Here is a 25770-nt window from a genome sequence, read left to right on the forward strand (position 1 = left end):
TTATTTGTCCCGCCCAGTCAGGAAGCAGAGGCAGCTTTGCCCACTGATCAGCCCTGGCCTTTTTGGCTGGAAGTCCAGACTCCATCGCAGATTCACCCTCCCGGCTCTCCGTAGTTACCGGGCAACGTGCGAAGACTCCCCTGCGGGCTGGGAGGTGCGCTCTTCCGCTGGAGCGGCTGGGGAAGGGGGGTGCTGTGCGCGTGCGCGGGAGGCCTGGCGGGGCTGTGAGACCCTAGTGAGAAAGCCCTGGGAACTTTGGGGACATGTCCGGCGAGCCCGGGGGTGCTGAGGAGGAGGCATTGGGGGCGAAATGATGGCCCTGGGGCGAGGCAAGGCTGAGAGCTGCAGGACTGAGAGAAAACCCCGACTGGGAGGCCGGAGACCTGGGTGTCGGTCCGCGCTCGGCCGTGGACTCGCTGAACGACCCTGAGGCAAGTTGCTTCGCTCAGTTTTCCCCACCGTCCGGAACTGCCACCCATCCCTGGCTGGCTGGCTGGCTGGCTGGCTGGCTCTCTTATTGGATGGAGATCTCTCGTGATCTGCGCATCAGAGCCGGCGAGCGTTGGTCCCCATGCCCCCAAAATTGGCCAATAATTTTGGGCGCGGCATTCCCCCGGGGATGGCGTTGCCTGCTGGCGCTCCTAGGCCTCTGGCTGGGTCCCTAAGGCACCTCCCTCCCTGGGGGCCGTAAGTGGGGCGGGGAACCGCTCAGCGACAACCCTGATGAAAGGATCAGAGAAGAGCTCTCATACATACTATGTGCGCATTTGTATTCAAGGTATGGACCCAGTTTCTAAATTAAATGCCTATTCAGAGAGTTTAAGCTCCAGCAAGCAATTAGAACATCATACCTCGTAATGAAGCTCCTTGCCTAACGTGGGAGCATCATAAATAACTTGATTTGCAAAGGATCATCTTTATAGGAAGGCCATTTCCTCAGGTCCAGCCATAAGAAACTTCCCTAGAGGTGGGAGTGACTTAAGAACTTTGAGTCCTTGCTCCTTTGACAGAATGCTGTTTTATTTCTCTGGTATAGATAGTAACTGACCCCATTGAAGCCCCCAGCAGTGCTCCAGCCAGAACGGAGGCACTTGCAGGTGTGTAAAGCTACTCGCTTCTACGCTGCTTGATTCACTGCATGCACAGTGACAGAAGAGCCTTCCTGAGATTACTGTTACCATACCTGCCTGTCACCTTCCCAAGGTTGACTGATGTGTGTTTGTCATATGCTGTCGTGGAGGTCAAGGAGGGGAAAAAGGGAGGCAAATGCTAAGGCCCCAGAGGACACTGAGAGAGCTAGTTCCTGAGGTGCCATGAGTAAGGGGCACTGCCCTCCCTTCTAAATTAAAGTCAGCCAGATGTCCAGGCCAAGAGCCAGGAGGTATTCCTGCTCTTGGTTTTAGGAATGAATGCATCCTCTCCCCAACAAAGGTTCCAGTTTTTTACTGGCAGTCAGTTCTTAGGGAATCCAGATCATAGTCCCACAGTGGAGGGCTGACCTAATAGAGATGCTACCCTCCTTCCTTAGTCACTTGAGTCTGTGAAGTATGCCCGTCAGTTGTGTGTGGACCATCTGCCCATTACGATCTGAATTTTTGTTGTGATGCATCCATGATGTCCGTTTCCCCCATGATGAAGTATGAGCCTGTCCAGCCCTCTTCCTAAGGTGGACTCGTGGAATGAAAGACCGAGTTAGCCAAAGTGGCTAAGCAGCTGCAACATGCACAATATTGGTGACAACTGGCTAGGCAATGTGTTCCATTTTGAGTTTCTACCATCACAGGAACCATCAAAGATATAGTATTATAAGCCCCCAGACCCAATCTGTGTGTGAGACCTAAGCAAGGCCTGAGCCTTCAGCTAAGACCACCCACCAAGGTGCCACCCATTAGCCTCACCGTTTCTTTAATTATTTTTTTTTTTTAAGGAGGGCGCAGCTTACATTGTCCCACGTGGGAATCGAACCGGTAACCTTAGCATTACACTCTAACCAACTGAGTTAATCGCCACCCCCATTAGCCTCACCTTTTTGATAAGCTGCCCCGTATCCCATTAACTTCATTGTCAGAAACAGACCCCACCACTTAGAGTTGTGCTGCTGCCTTCTGGATTCTGAGAATCCAGCCCTCAGTCTCTTGCTGGGTCCCCTTCTTTCCATCCAGTGACATGGGTAGTAAGAGGTAGGCATTTGGCTAAAGCAGCTTGTTTATTCAGAATAAATTTACAGCTGCTTAAAAATGTTTAAAGTCAGTTTTTCTCAACAGAGGCATACCTGAATGATGAAACCAGTTTCCTTGTAAATTTTTTTTTTTTTTTTTACAGGGCCAAGGCTTCAGAGACCTCAGGGACTTGTTTCAATACTCACAGAAACCTCCTACACCCTGGTGATGGCACATAGGGACTGTTTTCTTGCTCTAAGTCTGAATGACTTCCAAGAAGGAAGACAAAGGTAGAACAGTTGGATCTCTCGCTCTCCCCATAGCTTCTAATCTCAGACTTTATTAAACTCCTTTCTGAGCCCAAGGACAAAGCTTGCTTGAACAAATGATTTGAGTCATGAATGAAAAATCTTGCTCTTTCCATAATGAGAAAGAATTAAGAGATGGACAGGTAAGCAAGCATTTCTATTTGGGAAAAAGGGTGTCGGTTTGGGATGTATCATTAACAGGAATAAGACAGCATATATCAAGAGAACGTGGAGCTTTATGTTTAGGAAAATGTTTAGGAAAAACCCTCATTATAGTTCTCTTTGTTCTATTAGAAGCTGCTATTCACCTTTGCGTCAATTGCCTTTCCTGAGAGCATATTTTCTTAGTGGGTTAGTGGGATTTGGGTTTGGATTTGCTTGGGCAGAAGGAGGATTTCAATGAGGGATTCTCCCAGAAATTTGTGTTTCACCAATTTGGATTGTTTGCCTCCTGCTTTGGCCTGATTATCCTCAGGACTCTTGGACCAGTGTGATCTGTCCCTGTGTAAGCCTGGCAGCTAACCTCTTACATGGTGTCTGTGGGATTCGGTGGCTGGAACTGCAACCAAGCCTTGGCTTTGGGAGTCCAGGAAGGTTTTCTTCACTGTAATAAGACAGGTGAACTGTTTTTCCAGAGGGAAGTCTGAACTGGAGAGGTCTGAACTGGAGAGGGAAAAGGAAGGATGAAATGAATCCTGACTACACAGACTGCTGCAGGAAGTTCGTCAGCACTATGCGAATGAGTTCGGGAAACATAAAAGAAGTATAAGAGAAGGTCCTTATGCTCAAAGCAGCAGTCTGATTGGGAGAAGTAGGCCTTTGCAGAGGAACTTATGCTAGTACATACGGAAGGGCGAGAAGTGAGAGGCCGTTGTAACCCCCAGTTGGTAAATTGGGCCACCTGGAGGAGATGAAACTGATCTTGACACAGACAGGACACAGAGAAGTTGGAGGCATGTGTGTAGTGTCTGGAGGAAAACCACATGACCCAAAGGATGGACATGAAAAGAACTACAGCAAGTGTGTTCATTGGATTGAACTGGGAAGTACTAGTGCTTAGGTATCATGAGGCCAGTTGTGGAAGAGTTGGCTCAGGTGTGGTGTGTTCAGGCATCCATTCTTGTGTCCCAGGCATAAAGAAAGCTGACTTTAGGGAATATTAGTTGGCAAAAATATGTAGGAGAGATTAGAATAATGGGATAATCTAGGATTCCAGGGCCTTGACATCAGCGATGATTCCTTTGTTATTTTTCTTTGATTATTTATTTTACAGAAAATAATCCATTCACAGGTTCAAATCCAAAAAGTACAGAGGATGTACATATAGTGAAAAAACTGCCTTCTACCCTTGTCCCCTAGCCACTCAGTTTTCCTACTGGAGACAAAGTTACTACTTCCTTGGGTATAATTCTGGAAATAGTCTCTGCAGAGACAAGTATATATGTTGATGTATTTTTAAAAAATATAAATCGTACAATAGTGTATATACTCTGCCCTTTGCTTTTTCACTTACTATATCAAAAAGATTGTTCCAGGGGCTGCCGCGTGGCTCAGTTGGTTAGAGCATGAGCTCTGAACAATAAGGTCGCTGGTTTGATTCCCACATGGGCCAGTGAGCTGCGCCCTCCACAACTAGATAGAAGACAACGAGCTGCCACTGAGCTTCCAGATGGACAGCCAGTCGGCTCAGTTGGTTAGAGCGCACGCTCTTAACAACAAGGTTGCTGGTTCAATTCCCACATGGGATGGTGGGCTGTGCCCCCTGCAACTAAAGATTGAAAAACAGCAACTGGACTTGGAACTGAGCTGCGCCCTCCACAACCAGATCGAAGGACAACGACTTGGAGCTGATGGGCCATGAAGAAAATTTTTATTGTTCCCCAATCAAAATAAATAAAATTGAAAAAAAAAACCTTCTTAAAAAGAAAAGATTGTTCCATATTGTCCAGAAAACACTTTCTTATTCTTCTTTATGGCTATTTAGGATCTCTTCAAGTGGATCTACTTGCATTTGTTTAATTAGTTCATTACTGGACATTTAGGGTTTCTCTACCCTTTTGCTATTATAAACAGTGCTACTATGAATGACACAATAAACGTGTCATTTTGTACATGGTTAATTAAGTGTATCTGTTAGATGGATCCTAGAATGCAACTGCAGGCCCAAAATAAATGTACAAAGCATGTAATTTTGTCAGGTATTGTCAAGCTGTAGAAGACATAACAATTTACTGTTCAGTGTTCTGTAACACTTGGCACTGTAGTCAACAGTATGTTACCAGCCTTTTTGGTCTTTTATAATAAGTTAAGTGGAAAGTATTAGAGTACTTTTATTTGACATTTCTCCTATCATGAGTAAGATTAAGTGTAAACTGTCCATATCTGTGCCTGCTTTTCTACTGGGTTGGGTTTTTTCCCTCACTGATTTGGAGGAGGACTTCTTTTTTTCTTCTGTTCTTAACACATTAGAAAATGAGCTCTGTTTGGGTGATATGAGTTGCAAAAAGTTAGGTGGTTTGTTTGTTTGTTTAAGCTTTAATAGGGGGGAAAGGTTTGGCCGAGCCCTGAGTCCTGTAACAGAGCCAAGAAATCTGTATAAGATTTTTGAGATAACATGAAGTAAGCTTTTTACAGTTTTCTTAAAACCAGATTAGACAGAAAATGTCCCTTATAGTATTCCTTGTAGTAGATTTCCCAGGAGTTCATCCGTTTTTTGTGTGTGTGGTATTAGGAAAAGGTGTGACATTTGAGCTGTCGTCTTTGGGGACTGACGTGTGCCCGGGAGACTGACTCTGGTTTCTCTTGCAGGTGGAAAGTGTGTCTGCTGGGTCCTCTCCACCATGTGACAAGGACAACAGTGCTCTGGCTTTCAGAGGAATTCCTGTACGTATTGCCCGCACCTTAGTACCTCCCACTGATACAAGCTTTGGTTGCATGTTACTGTGTGGTGCCAGGAACCCATGACACAGGATGGCATAGACCCTGCCCTCTAGGAGCTCACACTCGGGAGAAGGGGTGTGGAGTACAAACAAGCAAAACCACCTCCATCTAATGAGATAATTGCTATAGTGAAGCAGAATATAAAGTGCAATGGGAATACCAAAGGCACGCCACAGTCTTAATTGAGTTGTGTGAATTTTTACTAGTCAAGGAGGGCGTATCCTGGTCCCCACGTCACCCAACTTCTACATCGTAGTTGGAGTTTTCCAGGTGCCTCTCTTTAAGATTGGCTTTATTCAACCCATCTGGGCAGACTAGATCCTTCTGGCCTCCAGTTTCAAGGACACGCAGCAGAGTGGGCGGCACCTGTTTGTGTGGGAGGGGGGCCTCGGGAGACGTGGATTCTCCCCACACACTTAGGATCACTGCCCTGCAGATCTCAGCACTGAAGAGCTACAGCATCCTCCGAGCCCTGACGACGGAAGCTAATGGATGGGCACCAGCTGGTAAGGTCCCCTTTAGGGCCCTTGGCGCCTGGGTAGGGCCCACGTCAGAGCTCCCATGGATCTCCTTTTCATCGTTTGAATTTCTCTCACTACTTGTCCTACAGAATTTTATAGATTTATTATTCTTCAAGGAAAGTTAGACTCAACACTGGAAGGAGTCAAAAGACCTGAGTTCTGATCTAGCCCCGCCAGCCCTAATAGTGGCTGACTGTGTGCTTTTGGGCAAAGCATATAATCTCTGTGTCTATGATGGAAATATTAAAACCTCCTTTATCCTCAAAAGGGTGTTATGATAATGAAATGAGATAGTATATGTGAAAAGTCTTTGAAAAAGCATCCTATTTTATCTGCTTTACATGGTTCTTTCCTGTACTATATTTAAAGCCCATTCTACTTGCTAACTTACTACACAGAAAGGCACATTTACCAATTCAGAAGCACCAGTTCCAAGGTCGAATATCTTTGCCTTAAATCCTAGCTCTCACCCACCAGCTACATGAGTTTGAGCAAATTACTTACTTTCCATCCCTCACTTTTCTTATCTACCATGTTTCTCCCAAAATAAGACCTAACCGGAAAATAAGCCCTAGCATGATTTTTCAGCATGATGTTCCCTCAACAGAAACCCTAATGCGTCTTTTAGAGCAAAACTTAATATAAGACCTGGTCTTATTTTTGGGGAAACATGGTGTAGAACAGGGATTGTATCAGAACCTATAGGATGAGAATTTTATAATTAATGAGAATTTTATAATTAGGATTAAATGAGATAATGTAAAGTGCTTAGCACACAATGGAAATCACTGTGAGAGCTCATTGGTATGTATTGTTATCTTTAAATTCTGCAAACTGGAAATGTAATCTCCAAAAACATGGAGCTTATTAAAAATATTCTAAGGTAGAAAAATTGGAGTTTGATGACGTTTCTTTTAATAGTATTTTGTTTTCACTGTGTGGTGAAAAACCTAACATTTATTAGAGATTTTGCCTTCAGTGTCAAAATATTTTCTCTCTCAGTACAATTGGCATTATGTGCCAGATATTTTTAATTGTACTAAACAATTGCAGTTTATTTTCAGATTGCTCTCAGCTAATTTAAATTAGTAGGCTGATTAAGTCAGCAATGCTGTTTACTATATGAATAAATGGAAGAGAGCCTAAATAAAGGAGGCAATTGGACAAAGGAAAAAAGATAAAGAACCATACATGTGAGCTGCGTTTATTATCCTGAAGATTTCTGTTTTGCCTTCATTTTCTTTTGTTAGTCAGGGGGGAAATTAATATTCATCTCAGTATCATCTTCATATGGAGAAAGAGTCTACCTCGTTACAAAAAGAAAGGAAAGAGACACTTTTACATGGTTTGGCTGTTTGTCTCCAGTTTCTCGGCACCAGATTACAATTTCTAGTTGAGACCTGTACTTTGTGTTGACTCATCTGTTATCACAGCAAATTCCCACACCCTTACTGGTGAGGTTTCCTTCCGCTCCTTGATGACAGTCTTTGATCGAGTTGTTCCTTGGTGACGGTGTATCCCGGGGTGAAAGATTGACTGAGTTGCTTATAATGAGGACGTGAAGGGTGAAGGCGAGGGGGGAAGGGTCAGAAGCCCCTCTTCAGTGTCGTAATGAGCATTCATTGCTGCTGTCCCACTCTGCTCTTTTTGTTCAGCCACTTTGTCCCTCCTTTTCATCTCCCAGGGGTCCAGCATGCTGGAACTAAATTGTTGGTTTTTCTTCACCATCCAAAGACGTATTATGTATTCTGTTGAAGTTATCCAGCTTGGAAGCCCTGAGGCTCAGTGTCCGCTGCCCCAGTCAGAGTTTGGGGCTGGCAAGATTGAATTTCCCAGAGATCCAGACATTGCAGACCCTGGGCCCATCTCATCTGCTATATCACTACTCACCGCGATGCTGGACCCAAGCCCACGACTGTGTCCATAATATTAGCTAATATGTACTAAGCACTTACCCTTTGGGCCACATACACTCCTAAGAAGTCAAAGAGTTACATCATCCTCACAATAGTCCCATGAGTGATTACAGATGGGTAAGTCACTTGCCCAAGAAAAGACAGCTAGTAAGCGGTGGAGGTGAAACGTTCACAAGCAATTTGTCTCTAGAGTGTGCTCTCAGCAATTATCCTCTACTGCTTCCCAGCAGCTTTCTCGTCCTCATTATCCACTAGTGTTTTGAGTTTTGGGTAGAATTTTATTTAACTTCCAAGTGCACTTTCAAAACAGTTTGTTGTCATGTGATGTCCTCAACCCAGAGTACGAGGCAGAGAGGAACTGTCCTAAACTACTTTTACCACTGAGGCTGGAGAAATCATGATTTTTGATATCTAACTGATGTCCCTCCATTCTGCCTTCTATTTGTTGATGTCCTCCATAGCAAATGTGACAAGCCAGTGACAGGACACACCACTAGCAATTTGGGCTACCGTGTTTTATTGTGCTTTCATTCATTCATCGAGCGTTCGTGGTGCACCTGTCATGTATCAGGCGCTGTGCTAGGTTCGGGAGAGCCCCGCCCTCAGGTAGCCCCCAGTACAGTGGGAAAGACAGTCACAGCACTGTGATGAGGCATCCAGATGAGGCAAAGATCAGAGGTAACTGAAGGATGGGAAGGAGCTGCACCAGAAGGGGTTGGAACTGAAGGCAAGAGTACCTGGGGTGCTGCCTGTCAGCAGAGGGCAAGGTCTGCCAGGGCACCGAAGTGGGAAGTGTAGCGACACCTCAGGTACTTCTCTGTGCCCCAATACAGAGCGAGAGAGGTAAGAAGAGTCCAGATGGCGAAGGCACTTAGACACTGCTGAACAGCTGGGTTTTATCTTGGGAGTTATGGAGAATCTCTGGAGGGGTTTGAACAGGATGGGTAACGTCATATTTGCCTTGTTGAAAGCTCATCCTGACAGCCATGTGAGGAGGGTATCTGAGGGCAGGAAGACCCACGGCCAGCAGATACAGCAGGGGGCTGACAGTGACCCAGGCATACCTACATCTCAGAGGGTCTCCTTTTCTCACTATTGCAGTTGTGAGCACAGAGGTGCTCAGAGCCCAAGAAGAATGGGAAGCCGTGGACAACATCCAGCCAGAGACAGGTAACGGCAAGAATGGCACGATCTCCATACAACTGGCTGTTAGTAAAGGCACCGTCCACTTGTGCGGCTACGGGTTCTATGACTCTGGGATTAGGAGGCAGAATTCCTGAGTGGTTTTATTTTAGCTGTGTGACATAGAATAAAATCTCTTCTCCAGCTCCAAAGAGATGACATTCTGGAGGAAATGGGAATGAATGCTGCAGGGAAAGGGCTGCTTCTCCCCAGTCCTAAGAGAAGACCGGGAGGACGTTGGTCGGCGTCAGCTTCTGTAGGGCGATGAGTTCAGGCAGAAGGATGGAGGCAGGAAGCGAGGGCCCCTACATACGGTCACTCAGTACAAGGAAGTCCCTGCAGATGGGGCTGAGGCCGTCTGCGGGAAGGCTCTGAGGGCTTCACATCCCTAAAATGCCTCACATCCCTGTCTGAGAGCTACAGGAAAACAGAAGCAAGACCTGTTTCTCGCCTGAGCCCCGCTCGAGCTCCTGGAGAGATGTTACAGTAGATTCTACCAGCCATCACCTGTATTGCTAACTAATAAGTTAATTCCCTGCGGACTGTAGCAAAGGATGGAGAGGGGGTCATTCATACACTTGTACAGGGTGAGAAGGGGCAAGCAGAATTAGGAAAGGCCCTTAAGCAAACCCGTGGCACGCTCTTCCATGGGGACCTACTCCAGGCAGTGCCTTGGTCTCTCACAGACGAGAGGAGTTTAGGGAGCTCCCAGGGGGCAGATCTGTCCCTGCTCACTGCAGAGGTCGGCCTAGCAAGCTTCTGAACATCCCTGTCTGAAAAGGGGGTTGGCCCAGCCCGTGATGCCAGCCCCTTGCAAGAGGATTGGTTGTAGCTTTGGGTGTCTGATATTTACAGCTGGAGGCCAGTTCTGGGCTTGGAGGTGACAACTGGGCAGCCCCCAGGAAGTGTTTGCTCACACAGTGAGTACTGTTACAAATCGTGGGGTGTCTTTCCTTTCCTTTTACCACAGGGAGCCAGGCCAGCTCAGACCAGCCTGCACAGCTAATCTCCTTCAGTGAGGCCCTGCAGCATTTCCAGACTGCGGACCTCTCCTCCTTCAAGGTATGACAGTAGGGAGGTTTGGGATCTCCAGCAAAGCACCTTCTTCCCAGGAACCAGGTTTCTGTCCCCCCAGGGCAGGGTACTGGGCAAGCACGATGGAAGCTTCCAGTTGAGGGCCCTATCTCACCTAAAAATCTTGGGGCACAGAGTCATGGGGAGCTAAAGACCCATGCTTCCCGCAGGGCCCCGGTGGCCTTTCTGGGACTGTGCCCTGCAGCTCTTGTGGCCCTGTCTTTAGAGCTGCATGTTGCTGCTCCCCGCTCTTCCGTTTTAGGGAGAGGGAGGTCTGGAATCAAATGCTAGGGAGTTCCTTGGGGAAGCAAGGCAGCCTGCCCAGGGAGCAAAGTAATTCTAGGAAAAACTTCCACTCCCTTCTGGGAATTTAAAAAATCGGTGGAATTGGAAAAAGAATATTGAGGAGAATACAAGCTAGCGAGCTTTCTGGGGCATCTTCAGTGACCAGTAGTAAGTTTAAAGGAGTGTGATTTCATGTCTCCTACCTAAAACCTGGCTCGAGACAGGCTGAAAAGACAGGAATCAGGTTGCCAGAAGCTACACAAATCAGCATATTCCCTAAGACCTGTAGCATTGGCCCTGAGCAATGAGCAGTCCGTATGACCGGTTTAGGAAGTGCTGGTTGTGTTATGGACAGAATGCTCTAGCTACCCGGCAGGTACCTCGTTCCAGGAGAGTCTCCATTAAACGCCCATCCCCCCTGGCTGTGTCATCCTGGAAGCTGAGAGCTCTGCTAGACTTTATAAATTATGTCCTTTGCGGAAAGAGACAGAGACAGACACACAGGCTATGTAGAAGCAGCCCTGCTCAGAAACCTGGCCGGACCACAAGGGGGCGTCCCCACAGCCAGCCATCTCTAGCCTCCTTGGCAGTCAGTGGAATAGCTAGGTCTGGAAAAGCCCGTAGGACCAAATGTAGACAACTGATTGATAATGCCTAAGCTTGGTGACGTCTCTTTATTTACAAAGAACCTGAGAGCTGGAAGAGCCTGTCTCCAGAGATTCCGCAGACGCTTCACAGCTTCTGCCCCTTTCCCCGGCCCAGAGACCAGCCACTTCATTGGGAGAACTACTGCTTTCTGCTAGAACGGTCCCTGTACTGAGCCTGCTGATAAGTTCATTAAAGTAGGTGAACCCGGCACTCTGCCCAATACCTGCATCTCTCTCCCCAGAAAAGAATCCAGCCAACAATTCGAAGGACCGGGCTGGCTGCCCTCCGGCACTGCCTCTTCGGGCCTCCAAAGCTCCACCAGGGCCTCCGTGAAGAAAGGGACCTGGTCCTGACCATTGCTCAGTGTGAGTGCTTGGGCGCTGCCAGCACGTGCGGGTAGGCTGAGAGCACTGTGTGTCCACCCTGTTACTACAACTAACGCAAGGGTCTTGCATTTATCATGTTGGGGTGGGGAGCAGGAGCTAAGGGGTAAAAGTATAGGAGAACAGGGCGTCTTGAGTGCAGTCTGGATCTACCTTGACTATACCATTCTTTGCGAAGTACTCGGTGCTTCCCTGAGGGGCAGTCCCACAGAGAGCATGGGTGTGTTTTGGGACAGGTGGCCTGGATAGCCGAGACCCAGTGCATGGCCGAGTCCTCCAGACCATCTACAGGAAGCTGACTGGCTCCAAGTTTGACTGTGCTCTGCATGGCGATCACTGGGAAGATCTGGGCTTTCAGGGTAAGAGAGGAATGGTCCGTCTTCTTTTCCTGGACCCCCGATTCCAGTGTTACAGCAAGAGCCCAGACAGTGCTCTTCCTGTCATGGCAGCACCATGATGCAGGATAGCTGAGGGGAAGCATTCCAGGAAGAGGGGAGAGCAAATGCAAAGTCCCTGAGGTGAAGCATGCTTACTTCTGAGAAATGCGGTGGCTCAAGTGGAGAAGAGTGTGACAGGAGAAGAGTTCGCCTATGGCCTGCAGACCATTGTAAAACATGCACACATGTACTCTGAGTGAGGTGGAAAGCATGGGTGTGATAGGATTTGGAATCTAGTTATTTCTTTTTCCTCTTTTCCATTAAGATGGATGAAAATTTTATTTTGTAACTTTATTTTCTGAGTAAAACAAAATGATTTCACCTGGTTTGGGATTGTGCTACTCTTTTTTCAAAATCATATCAAATTATATTGGTATAGAATAGGAAAATAATTTAGAAAGGAAACTTTATATACCCATAATTGATAGTTTGTTGGTATTGACATGTTTAAGCCCCTTTACCCTCTGCATCTATAATATAATTTCTCTTAAATATTTCCTCTATATACCTTGAAAATCACATGAGTATTAGAATGTTTCTTTCAACCATTAAGCAATTTAAAAATCTCAAGAGGAGAAGCAAAGTCTGTTGTATTTACCCATGTGTTAACTCTTTCCACTGTTCTGTCTGCCTTTCTGATATTCCAAGATTCCTTCTTTTATCACTTCCTTTCTGTTTCAAGAACTTCCTGTAGCCATTTTCTAAGGTAGGTCTGCTGGCGATAGATTCTCTTTGATTTTTTTATCTGAGAATGTCTCGATTTCCCCTTTATTCTTATAGGGTAATTTCCCTGGATATACTATTCTAGGTTGACAGTGCTTTTCGTTCAGCACTTGAAAAATGTGCTACTTCCTTTTGGCCTCCATGGTGTCTGATGAGACCAGCTGCCATCATTTGAATTATTTCTCCCTGACAGTTAAGGAGTTGTTTTTCTCTCTCTGCTTTTAACACGTTGCATACGGATCACGAGAATCATCACGAGGGATTTAAACCCCGCCGTATGCAACGTGTTAATTAAGATTTTTTTATTTTCAGTCTTTAGTTTTCAGGAGTTTGACTATGATATGTCTTAGTGTGGATTTCTTAGGGCTTATTCCATTTGGGGTTTGCTCAACTTCTTGAATCTATAGGTTATATCTTTTGCCAAATTTGGTAAATTTTCACCCATTATTACTTGGAGTACTTTTTTCAGCCTCACACTTTCTCCTCTCTTGTAGGACTCTGATGACACAAATGCTAAATCTCCAAGGCATTGTTTATTTTGTTTTGCTTTTCTCTCTGTTGTTCAGATTGAGTCATTTATTTTGTTCTATCTTCACTGTGGGGGCAGAGCCCCAGAAAGTAGTTTACAGGCTCTCGGCCTCACGTGGAGGAGTGCTGGCTCGGGTAGTAGATGGCCGTCAGCTGTAGCCAGTTAGCCAATTAGCCGCTAATATAACTGCTGCGGCTACGAAGGAGAGTAGAGGGAGGAGGAGGAGAGAGAAAGAATGGGGGCTAGCAAGAAGATGGCGGCTGGGCTGGCAAGTGTGGATGGCGGTTTGCGGACAGTGTGGATCCAGCCTCCAGTGAGAGTATAGTGCCGCCAGCGAGAATATAGTGGTATGACTCCCCTACCTATGGCTCCGTGGGTGTTCCTTTTTGGCCTCACCATGTCCTGCGTTCTTGTGTGGGGAGCGGGAGCAGAGACCCCACAGGCCACCCTGTATGATGCCCCGCATGACAAATGGCGCAGCGAGCAGGGTCTCCCGCACGACATTCACCTTCACTAATTCTTTCCTGTTATCTCTATTCTGCTGTTGAGCCCATCCAGTGAGTTTTTAATTTTGATTATTATGTTTTTCAGTTCTAAAGTTTCCATTTGGTTCTTTGTAGCTGACATTTCTTTACTAAGATTTTCTGTTTTTTCATTTTTTTCGAAGTATGTTAGTAATGGCTTATCAAAGGCATTTTTATGACAGCTGCTATCACAGTTTTTTATTGTTGCTACAACAAATTACCACAAGTTTAGTGGCTATAACAACACAATTTGATTATCTTCTAGTTCTGTCATTCAGAAGTCTGAACCAGGTCTCACTGGGGGTAAGGTCAGAGTGGCAGCAGGGCTGCATTTTTTTTTTTTTTTTTTTTGGCACTCTCGGAGAAAATCCATTTCCTCGCCTTTTTCACCTCCTGCCTGCCTTTCTTCTCCTTTATAACATCTCTCTGAGCCTGATACTGTTCTCATATCTCTTTTTCTAACACTGTGTTTCTGCCTCCCTCTTTCACTTTTTACATTGCACCCACCCAGATAATCCAGGATTATTTTCCTGTCCACTGATTAGCAACCTTAATTCTGCCTGCAATCTTAATTCCCCTTGGGCATACGAAGTTAGGTATTCTCAGGTTCTGGAAATTAGGATGAGAACATCTTTGGAGGGGCCATTATTTTGCCTACAACAGCTGTTTTAAAATCCTTATCATAATTTCAGCCTCTGTGTTATCTGTGTTGCTGTCTGTTGATTGCCTTTCCTCATTCAAATTGAGATTTTCCCAGTTCTTGGTGTGACAAATTATTTTTTTGTTGTGTCTGTGTCCTGGACGGTTTGGGTATTAGGTAATGACACTCTGGATCTTCTTTAAATCTGCAATTTTAGGAGTCCTCTTTGACCCTGAACCAGTAGGGGAAGGGGAGATGTCACCTCATTACTACCAGGTGGGGATAGAAATGCAGGTACCCCACTTGGCCTCTGCTAATCCCACTGGCAGCAAGGGGTAGGGATACCTCATTACTATTCCCATGTAGCCTCCACTGACACCCCCAGAGGGGTGGGGGGCTCCTTAGCACTGGAATGGGATAAATATCCCAGCTCCCACTTTTCTGACTGCCCTGGAGGAGCTAAGTGCTGCCTTGTTACAGGGAGCGGAAGCCTAGGCTCTCCACTTGGCCTATAACCGAGTCGTTGAAGCTCAGGGGAGCAGGGACTTCAATTAAATATTGCTCCCCGTCACCCTCAATTTCCTCATGGTTTCTGTTACAGGAGCGAATCCAGCCACAGACCTAAGAGGAGCAGGCTTCCTTGCCCTCCTGCATCTGCTCTACCTGGTGATGGACTCAAAAACCTTGCTGATGGCCCAGGAGATTCTCCGCCTGTCTCATCACCACATCCAGGTGGGGCTTTGGTGGGAAGCCAGCAGAGAGGGCTGTGGAGCTAGGAGCTGGACACAGGGCTCTTCTGAGCAGCCATGTGGGCCTCACAGGTGGATAGAGTTAATTGTGGAGGCAAACTAGGGATGCTCTCCCGTCAGCGCTGGACTCTGAGCTCTACTCAATAGCGTGTGTCGCAAACATTGCTTCACTTCCTCAGAGCCTTGCTTTTCTCATCTATAGAATGGAAGTCATGGAAACTTCGGCTGGATAGTTGGAGGCATTAAATGAGATAATGTACAAAAGCACTAGGTACAACTGTGCTGTTAGTATTTCATCTCACTGCCCTCCGTGAGGAAACCTTTGATCCTGAAGGAGGAGAGGTAGCTGTCACGTGCCCCAGAGGAGAAGGTGACACATGGATTTACTGACAGGCCAGAAGTGGCTTCTGTAGCCCTCGGTCTCTGTCCAGGCCTGCTGTCTGGGGTTGGGTTTGATGGTTTTCCCAGGCAGTAAAAGGTGGTAGTCCCTCCATTTTAGAAAAAAAAATTGACCTGTTTCATCTATCCAAGATTCATGGGACCTGGAATGCATTCGCTAAACAAATATTTATTCAGCATTCCCTGTGCTAGTTCTTGTTCTTGGTGCTTGAGATACATCAGTGAGCAAAACAGACGAAGATCCTTCTAGCAGAGAAGACAAGACAGTAAGCATAATACATAAATAAGTTGTAGGATGTGTTAGGAGGTGATCAGTGCTAAGGAAAAAGAACAAGTGGGAAAAGGTTAGGAAAATGTGGGGAGGGGATTACAGTATCTTATGGAATGGTCAAAGTAGCAGTCATGAGAGGGAGAGACTTAAACGAAGCCTTGAAGAGGTGAGGATGTAGGCAAGCTGGTATCGGGGGAGAGCACTCCACGCAGAGGCAGCAGCTGCAGCCCAGGTGCCAAGGAGGGAGTGTGTCTGGCATGTAAAGGAATAGCAGGGGAGCCAGTGGCAGCAGGAGGAGGCTGGGAGGGCAGTGGGAAAGGAGGTTGTAGGGTAGTAGAGACCAGATGGCCCCGTGCCTGGTGGGCTTGTGGTAAGGACCTTTGATTTGAACTCCGAGTACAGTGAGGGTTTTCAGGAGCCTGGAAATATGATCCAACTTGAAATTTTTAAATGGATCCTACCAGCTGCCAGGTTGCGAATAGTCTAGGGCTTTATAATCAAGTTAGAGATGACGGTGGTTTGGAGCAGGGTATTTTCAGAGGAGGTGGTGTGAAGCGGTCTGATGCTGGATGTAGGATCTCGAGCATACGGGCTTCAGCGAGTAGAGCCAGCGTGTTTTTCTGATGGATTGGACATGGGTGTAAGGAAAAGGGAGGAGTCTATGATGATTTGTAGTGTGAGCAACTGGAAAGATAGAGTGGCCTTCAACAGAAATGGAAAGGAAAGAGCAGGTTGGAGGGTCCGGTTTGCCATATAAACTTCAGGTTGTGGTTATGCATGATTGGTGAGAACGCCCCAGAAGCGATGTGCCTGCTCCGGGCCTCATGTCGGGAGCACATGTCAACGTGCCTTACTACCGGGGGGCCTCGCCCTGATCTCACTCTTCAGGTGATGTCTGCCGGGTGACTCCACTGTAAAGTTACTGTTTCTCCCTTTGTAATTAATAACTGTCTTGAGGAAGATACTTTGAGACTATGCAAATATCCTGTTTCTCCTCAAACTTCATTCTAATGGTGATTTTCGATTTCCCTCATTCTTCCTACATTTATTAATTCTACAAGAATTAATAAATTTTGTAAGAAAGAGTTATCTGTGCCCTTCTATTTTTTCAGTTACTTTTTATATCAGTGTGGACTCGTGGATATTTGTTTTATTCTATGAGTTATAACCCAACACTACCACTATTTATTTTGTGGATCAAATTATTCCATCTTTGGCCATTTTAGGAGTTCCTTCAGGGTGTCCTCTGTGCCCTCTCACCATACCCTATCCTTTTTGAGAACTTTTTTTACTTTCTGGACACCAAAAGACGATCTAGGCTCATCTTGTGTTTTCCCTGTGTGATTCCCAGCCCTGGAATCAACCACTTCTCCGAGGAGCTCTTGTTCCCTTAATTGGGGAATGATATTTAGAAACCAAGAGCTGAGCTCTGGGTGTTCTCACTGTGTTAAGATCTCACTGCTTCCAGGCCCTCTCAGTGGACAGAGCTTGTAATATATGTGTGTCATTGGTTCACCCCCGACTCTGGTAGGAGAGGTCCTCAGTAGCCCTCACACAGGACAGGACGGCGTCGGTTGCAGTGATGCCGCCTCAGGGAGAGAAGCCCGAGAACGAGTGGCTGAAGGTCAGACCTGCAGCATCTTAATCAGATCATTTTATATTAGAGGGCTGGAGTTGGGCAGGCTGAGCTGCAAACATAAGACTTGAGTAACAGTGTTGTCAGCCATATTACATCCTTACTTCGCAGGACCTCAGTTTCTTCCTTTGTGACATGCGAACATAATTCCAACCGTAGAATTAGTCTAAGTTGGAGGTAAGCCCATGAGGCATTCAGTGAGTGTTAGTTATCAAAGTAACTTTTGATTTCCATGAGTAAAAATACATTCTATACATTTTATGTATAATACACACATAAATACATCCGATGTTTTTTAAAATCAGTTGAGTACATATCTGTGTGTGTGCTGTGTGCTCATGTACACGCTCGCACACACACACAATGACACACAGAACCATCAGTACAGTAGATCCCTTTTGAATCCAAAACTTCTTAAATACAACATAATCATACAGTTCCAGCCACCTGGGCAGTTATTGCTAATGTTTACTGAATATCTCTGTATCTTTTTGGGAAAAACAGTCATTAAATCTTAAGGTTTCACGTATACCTGTCTATTCCAGGAAACACTGGAGGAGGCAAGAGTGGCACTTTATGAGTATCTGGTCTTGAGATATATCAGATCCCCACAAGTTGAGAATGTGGGCCTATTCTGTGGGGAGATAATATTCAGGGAGGTAATGTCTGGGTGAGGTCTGAGAACTGTACCTGTTGGCTTACGAGACACTGCAGTCTCTGGCAGCAACACTGCTGTGTTATAACACACTCCGAGAGGCTGAGGAGTATCTAGCACTCTGTGGTCTGGCCCTCATTTTAGAGGTGGGGAAATGGAGACGCAGAGTGAGGAAATGGTTTGCCTGAGGTCCCGCAGCTAATGATTTCCTGTAAATCATCTCTGATGTCAGTTTCTCCCTTCTTGTGATTTATGAAGACTCTTCTAAGACCTTCCTGCAGAAATATGGAGGCCAAGGGAGAGGGTTATTGCCAACTCAGAATCCCTCATTTCAAGGACAGGCTCAAATGAGGCGGTACAGACCACACAGATGTCTGAGGGAGGAGTGTCCCAGGCAGAGGGAACAGCAGGACGAGAGAGGAAGTACTGGGAACTTGAGCTTCACGGACCCAGACTGACCACTTTGACCAATCTGTCTCTTATCCCTTCACCTGCTGGGGATTTATATTTACTCCACAATATGCCTGTCAGAAAATATGAAGGAAGATAGAGGGTTGGTGTAGGCGCCAGGAAGCTAGATGCTAGTTCCATTTGCAGTATTATTACTTAGCTGTGAATTAAGGCAAGTCTCGGAACCTCTCTGGGCCTCAGTTTGCTCTTTTATGACATCAGGGGTTTGGCCTAAATAATTCTAATATCCCTTCCAGCTTTATTTTATAATTCCTTGAACTGTGAGTAATTCCAAGGTTTTAAAATAAAACGTGAACTCAAGTGCTTATAAATCTTGAACACACAGAATTTTCTAGGAGGCATGTATGAGCTACAGCTGGAAGATACAGCCCTGCCAGGAGCTGTTTCTCTCTTAAGGGGAGAGCTAAAGTTTCAGGTACATCCTGCTCAAGGGGAATTGGCCAAAAATGACACATTCTGCGGGGGACCCCAGGCCCCCCATGAGTCCAAGCAATGTGGAAGTGCTTAGCCCACACTGTCCTGACCTGAGGAGTGCGGCAGCACAGACACGGAGAGATGCAGGCCACATCGGGCTGACCGCTGGCAGGCCAGGAAGTGACTTACAGTCATATTTACTCACACGCAACAATTTGTATAGTCCTCCATGCAATTTCCATCCATTATTTCATTTCATCAACATGACATCCTGCAAAGAGATAGGGCAGAGGTGATCCTTACTGGTCTCCTTTTTACAGTGAAAGAATATGGGGATCTGAGAGGTAGAGTGTTTCTGCACAAAGCTGGGTCACTAACTAGTAAGTGGTGAAGCCTGGGACCCACGTCTGACAGCTAGCTAGCGGCGGGCTCCTTACCGCTGTGGTTCCCAGTGAGCAATGCTCAGTCACAGGCGGGGTATGGATGCCCAGCACCCCCCCAGAACTACTGGATTGGATTCTCTGGAGGTGGAGTCATGTCAGCAGCAACGGCCAAAGATGATCTGGTCTTCCCGCTTCAGTCTTTAGTATTGAAGCCCAAATGTGAGGCATGAAGAGAAATGAAAATTTAAATGGAAACTTAAAAATATCCAGGTCTGATTTCCTCTGCTTTGAGTCAGTTCCCTTCACACAGCCTCAGTGTAGTCTTTTAGCTCAAAGGAATGCTGTGCATGTCCAAGGGAACTGCTGAGGGAAAGGAGACATTGAGATCTGAATTCCAGTTGTTCATTGCTTTTTAATAAGTGGGCTTTATAAGAATGTTCCCAAGAGAGAATGAACACTAGGTTTAAATCCTGTTAATTACACTGCTACCATAGTCTTGTTCCCATATTTATTTTTAGACTGAAAAAAAATCAAGGCAGGTTCTTTTGTAGTTCATACGCATGATGGTTGGCTGTTCACACTCTTGTGTGAGATGTGCCTCCCTCACACCTTGTTACACATCAGCACATTACTCATCTGACATAAAAAAATAAAAATAAAAATCAAGGGAATGGGCAATATCATGCAGGTATATATGATAATAGTCAATATGTGAAGATACGACTACATTGCTGCTGACCTCAGCCACACACGTTGAGGCAAAGATAATAATTATGAACGTTCGTTAACACCTCCTTAGACTGGTGCTGTGCTTAATATTTTGCACATGTCATCTAAATTACTCCTCAGAGCAGCTCTGTGAGGTAGGTTGTGGGATAATAGAAAATGTAAACTGTAAATAATAAAATCTATCTTCTAGAGTTTTGTAGTGATTAGTGTCTTGACTCTACCCAGCACAGCACTGTGTTAGGGTCCCCAGGAACCCCCAAGTTCTATGATTCCCTGGGAGGACTCCCAGGACTTGGCATATCGTCATACTCACAGCTATGGGTTAGTACAGCCAAAGCAAAATCTGCAAAGGGAAGTGCATGGGACAAAATCCATAGGAAACCAGGTGCAAGCTTCCAGGAGTCCTCTTGCAGTGGAGTCACACGGGACACACTTAATTCTCCCAGCATCGAATTGTGCAACACATGAAATGGTGCGAAGCCATTGGGGGTGGGGGGTGGTGTCATCAGAGATTCAGTACCTAAGGTTTTTATTGGGGCTGGTCATGCAGACCCCATCTGTCTAGCTTGTACCAAAATTCCAGAAGCACAGAGGGAAAGCAGGTGTTCAGCATGAGCTATCCTATTTGCACAGGAGTTTCTGCACAGTGAGTCATCCTGAGGGGTTGGTGGGAATCTCCCAAAATCCAAGTCCCCAGATGCTAGCCAAAGGCTAACCCTGTAAGCAGGCCTTTCTAAGGACAGCAGCCTTCGGCCTGCTGGGCTAACTCTTCTGCACGGCACTCAACGTTTATTTCCTTTTTGATTTTGAGATATAAGAAAGTTGAGTCTCATGGAGTTTGGGTGGCCTTCCTAAGAACACACAGCTAGCAGGTAGCAAGGCCAAGAGCTGGAATCCATGTGTCACAGAAGACCGTGAGAAAAATCTTTGTGGAGCCGGAAGACCCTCTGTAGTTCAGTCTCAGTGCTGTCAAATAGAACCTTCTGCAATGACGGAATATTCTAGATCCACACTGTCCACTACGGTAGCTACTAAGCACATGTGGCTACTGAGCACTTGAAATATTGCTAGGACGACTAAGGCGTTGAATTTTCAAATGCGTTTACTTCTCAACGCATTTAGTAGGTCCCTGTGGCCAGTTGCTACCATACTGAACAGCACAGTTCTAGCGCAATGGAGTTTTCTTCTGGGGGACGCAGATGGGATACACAGGCTTTGACTCTTGTTCTAAACTAAGGAATGCACTGATCTGTGTGTCCCTGTCAGTGACTGTCCTGTGTATATGCAACAGTGGAAATTAACATGTAACACTTGCAAATTCCCTGAAAAGAAAAAAACCCTTTTCATTTGCTTGGGTTTTTTTTTGTTGTTGTTGTTATTAAGTAGGAAGGAATTAGCCCCTCCAAAAATAAAGCTTTGAAGCGGACCCTTCCCCCCCTTCCCAGGGGATTCTGATGCCCATCCTGGAGAACTGCCCCAGCTGGACTCCAAGCCGCCCCCTCTCAGGAGTTTGGCCTTCATGGCCAGTTCTCAGGCCTCTGTGTTAATGAGATGGGCTGTGCCATCTAGTCAAGGCTGACTTTCTGCCTACTTGCACCTTCTCTATCTGCTTTTGGACGAGGTGCTTATGAGCGATCAAATAACCAGAGGCCTAGAGAAGGAGAGAAGAGATTTTAAGAACCTGTAGAGTTAGTTAGCTAGCTGGGCCTCACTCCTCTTGTGATCATCCTAACCCCAGGAGGTGATGTGGTCCATCGGTGGCACATGAGTGGGTCTGGTGAAGGCCAAAGAGAGCTAATGGGCAGGATGTTGAAGAGGCAAGAAAAGTAGCACAGGCGTTATGCACACCAGCTTGGAAATGAATTAACCTCAGTTGGAATCCTGTCTCCACTGCCTTAGGAAAGTTATTTAAGGTCACTGAGCCTCGGTGTTCCCATCTGTAAGATGGGAAGATCATTATGGAAATGAAGTATAAGCATCCATAATACCAGCTGCTGTCTCTGGGCTATGACTGCTGTTACTGCCTGCCGGCCAAGCTAGGCTGTAGACAGGAAACACAGAAGGCAAGACCTGGGTTGCCACTGACCCGGTGCCACTTCCATTCCAGCAATTCCCATTCTGTTTGATGTCCGTGAATATCACCCGCATTGCAATCCAGGCCTTAAGGGAGGAGTGTCTGTCCAGGTGAGTCCCTGCACTGCTCTCCCCTCGCCGGTTGATGAGAGGGGCCCAGCAGAGCCTGGTTCCCTCCTACCCCTGCCTCATTCTCCCCCGCGTTCTTCCTCACCAGCTGGCTCCTGGGGGGCCTGTGCAAAGTCCCCATGCACCAGTCTGCCAGCCTATCTCCTCCCCAACCCTGACCTCAGATGTGAAGGCTGCCTGGGGAGGTGGGGGAGCACCCAAGTGTCAGCCTTTGCCCCCACTGAGGTCACCTCCCTGTCCTGCAGGGAGTGTAATCGGCAGCAGAAGGTGATCCCGGTGGTAAACAGCTTCTATGCAGCCACGTTCTTCCACCTCGCGCACGTCTGGAGGACTCAGCAGAAGACCATCTCAGACTCAGGCTTTGTCCTAAAAGGTATGCTCTTTTGTCTGGGGAAGCCTAGCTCCTGAACCCCGTGTCCCCAGGCTCAGGGACCCAAGCATGGTTGCTAGACTGGTTTTGGCTGCAGTTCCCTTCCAGCCCACTCTCTGGAGCCAGCTGCTTCTCCTTCCTCTGCCACCGCTCCTCCCTTTCTGGCCTTATACCTATGGTGATATTTTCTGAATCAAAAGCTGGGTCCAGCAGCTGGACTGACTATTCCAAGTTGCAGTTGTCCTGGGCAAGGTGAAGTATGTGGTCGCTGTGGCTCTGTCTGGCTCCTTGACCTCCGTCTGGTGAGCTCCCCATCTTGGAAGTCTCCTTCACCTTCTCTTCAAAGGATCTGGGTTGGGGGTACTCCCTCGAGCTGCCAGGCCCTGGCTGGTGTGCAGTCCGCCGCGCCTCCAGCCCCGTTCCCCACTGCTCTGTTCCAGACTTGGAGGTGCTGGCCAAGAAGAGCCCTAAGCGGCTGCTCAAGACCCTGGAGAGCTACTTGGCCGGAGTTTCAAAGGGACAGGCCTCCTTGTTGGGAGCACAGAAGTGCTGTGGGCCACAAGCCCCCCACTCCAAGGAGCTCACTTTCACAGGCGTGTGTGACCTGCTTCCACACTCATCCGAAGGCACATGGCTGATCTGATCACCCAGACGCTGACCAATAGAAAGACTTAAGCCTGCTGGGCTGCAGGGGCTTTCGGAGGGTGCGTGGCCGGCCATGTCAGCATCACCGTGGCCGAGCCCAGCCCCTTCCATCTCAGCAGAAGGGATGGAGGAAGCTCCTGGGCCTGCTTGGCGAAGCCTCGTCCTCATGCGACGTGAGGTGCACTGAGACTTGACCCGCTCCCCACAGACCTGCCTCCAGAACGAGGCCTTTGCTGTAATCCTGGTGGGGCTACAGCTTACCGACGTGGGTTCCAGGTCACCTCATGAGTGAATGGATCGTCAGGTGGGAGGAGCCCCATCTGGATGTCCCATGTGTCCCCACATGGAAGGACATTCCACGTAGAGGTACCAGAGTTCTGACTCCTGGGCAGCAGGCCTTTCAGTCCCCTGGTGGCCATAGGGCGGACCAGACAGGGAAATGTAGTAGTTAGAATGTGAAGAGAGAATGTGGCAGTGGCAGTGGCAGCAGCCCCGGGAGTTGGGGGCAGCATGAACCAAAGCAAGCTGCCTGGGCTGCAGCTGGGCCTGCCTTACTCTGCTCCCCCCACCAGGCCAGTATCAGGGCCCTCCGGGGTTCCTGGCCTTGCACGTACCCCCCCTCTCCTGTCCCCATCCCTCCTCCCTGCTGTTTAGGATGCAGAACAGGGCCTTGGAGCCTTAGGGTCTCCATTGCTGCCCATCCTACCTGCCCACCAGCTCTGCTTCCCCTGTGGAGGCTGTGTAGTTCCCATCAGGGATGGTTTTCCAACCTGGCTGAGGGAAGGAGGAAATTCATACACCAGCAGTTTTTGAATAAAAGAATTGTTCTGGGTTAAGGGTTCCGAGTGTTTTCCTCCAAGACAAGCCTTGCACCTCCTGGGTCCCTGTTGTTCCAGGGCCCAGGTAGAGCCAGGGATGCCAGGTAAAGGCACTGGCCACGGGCTCCAGGAGAGAAGGGTGCTCTGCCCTGGCCGAACTCCCACTGAGTTCATGTGATGTCCACCCTGCACTTGCAGGCCCAGACCCCTTACACCCTCTAACCAGTGGGGCTGGTGACCCTGGCTTTGTTAAGATTGACTGGTGTGAAGTGTCCACACGGGAATTTTCCTACATTTGTTTCTGGGGAAGCTGGCTCTCTTGCTTCATTCGCAAAAGGGCCTCCAGGCCAGGATACCCTGAGCTGAGGAGTGGGGAGCAGGCGAGAGCCCCACTATACTGCTCTCCTGTCTTCTGCCGGCCCTCAAGTAGAGCCATGGAAGACTTGTCTAGCCCTTGCGGGCTTCTCCAAGTCTGACCCTCTAGAGGGAGGGCCCATCACAGAGGTGGGGGTGACATACAGACACCCAAGCCTGGAAGGGAACTCCCCACTGCTGTCAGCAGGATGCTTCAAGGTTGAGGCTGCTAATAGACCCTACAATTTGCCTCGTCCTCTTTGCCCAACCTGAACGAATCCTTTGTCCCCCTCACTTCCTCCTGTCCGGATGCTTAGCTGACCAGCAGAGACGGCAGAGGTGGAGTTGGAATGCAGAAAGAAAGGCTGCAGCTCAGCCTCCACTTTGGAGCAGCTGGTTCGGTGGTTCCTTTTCTGCAGATTTCCTTTTGCTTGCGGATACCGAAGGCTAACTCAGCAGACCTGACCATGAATGCTCAGCCTGCAGCACAGCCAGGAGCCGGTCCATGTGGGCCTCCAGCTGGAGGGGAGGCCACCGGCCTCTGCAGGGGCCCTTTCTTCCCGAGTCACTCCCTGTGTAATGGTCTCCAGACAACAGTGTTCAGTTTCAGACCTTGGGACATTAGCCATTAACAGCCCAGGGATTAACTTGCAAGGTTCTGTTCATGGACTGTTGAGGAGGATCTAAACCCTCTAGAAGTAGATGCAAAAATCTTCACCTGCATTATTTTGGGTGGGAAAGGCCTTTCATGGGAGACTTAAAATGCTTCACTACCCTAAAAATGTCAGAACCACTGCAGATTTGGTGCAGCCCTTTATCCTTTTTAAAAGTCATCCCTGGCACGTGCTATGTTGGCCGTCGGGGTGGGGGGTGACTGGCCATCTCTGCAGAGAGAAAGATGGGGGATATACAGGGAGCTGATTTTTCTGTGCTTCTTGGCACAAAATCAGCAAGATACACTTGATCAGAATTTCTTTTGGGATGGAAGAATCCAGCATGTCAGAGCTCAGAAGGCACAGAGCCCTGAGGGCCCACAGGTGAGGGCCGCAGCCCTTCCCGGCCGTAGAGACTCACCAGGCTCACACAGCTCCCGCCTTGCTCTTGGCACCCTGGGTCATGCCCTCCAGGATGGGACCACTTCAGAGCCACTCCATTCTGCCCCTATTTAGCTATCTAGCCTCTTGGATGGATATTCCAGCCACCACCCCGTTATACAAGAGAATGAAGTAAGGCCTAGACCTGGAAAAGCAACTTGAACAGCATGAAACAGAAGCAGGGTGAGAACCAGAACCCATGACTCGACACCAATCCACTGCTTTTCCAGCAGCTCCATGGTGGCCCTGGGCCCATCAGCCTAATACATGATGCAATGTGCCTACGAAGTGACAAGCCAGACTTCTGCACA

At 47.6% G+C, this 25770-nt stretch overlaps 1 protein-coding gene and 1 non-coding gene across 13 annotated transcripts; both read left to right on the top strand.

The window, feature by feature from the left end:
- The first annotated feature begins 20 nt into the window (after nucleotides 1-20).
- On the top strand, nucleotides 21-24029 carry ELMOD3 (ELMO domain containing 3). 12 transcript variants are annotated; one of them, XM_074332264.1, is made up of 13 exons: nucleotides 21-154; nucleotides 1037-1097; nucleotides 2323-2610; nucleotides 5276-5350; nucleotides 5828-5913; nucleotides 8946-9062; nucleotides 9997-10088; nucleotides 11275-11398; nucleotides 11653-11775; nucleotides 14871-15001; nucleotides 22084-22160; nucleotides 22424-22551; nucleotides 22989-24029. In XM_074332264.1, the coding sequence occupies exons 3-13, from the start codon at nucleotides 2603-2605 to the stop codon at nucleotides 23189-23191; spliced, it is 1164 nt and encodes a 387-aa protein (XP_074188365.1). In that variant the 5' UTR covers nucleotides 21-154; nucleotides 1037-1097; nucleotides 2323-2602; the 3' UTR covers nucleotides 23192-24029. The 12 variants fall into 12 exon arrangements, with proteins under 12 accessions (XP_074188365.1, XP_019570094.2, XP_019570097.2 ...); XM_019714535.2 differs by having other exon boundaries at nucleotides 5844-5913; XM_019714538.2 differs by having other exon boundaries at nucleotides 5844-5913; nucleotides 8946-9014.
- LOC141571998 (small nucleolar RNA U13) lies at nucleotides 19787-19889 on the top strand. Its single transcript, XR_012497031.1, has one exon. It is a non-coding gene; the product is annotated as a small nucleolar RNA U13 (small nucleolar RNA).
- Nucleotides 24030-25770: the final 1741 nt, after the last annotated feature.

The sequence above is a fragment of the Rhinolophus sinicus genome, linkage group LG05, assembly GCF_036562045.2.
Source record: "Rhinolophus sinicus isolate RSC01 linkage group LG05, ASM3656204v1, whole genome shotgun sequence".
Lineage (NCBI taxonomy): Eukaryota > Metazoa > Chordata > Mammalia > Chiroptera > Rhinolophidae > Rhinolophus > Rhinolophus sinicus.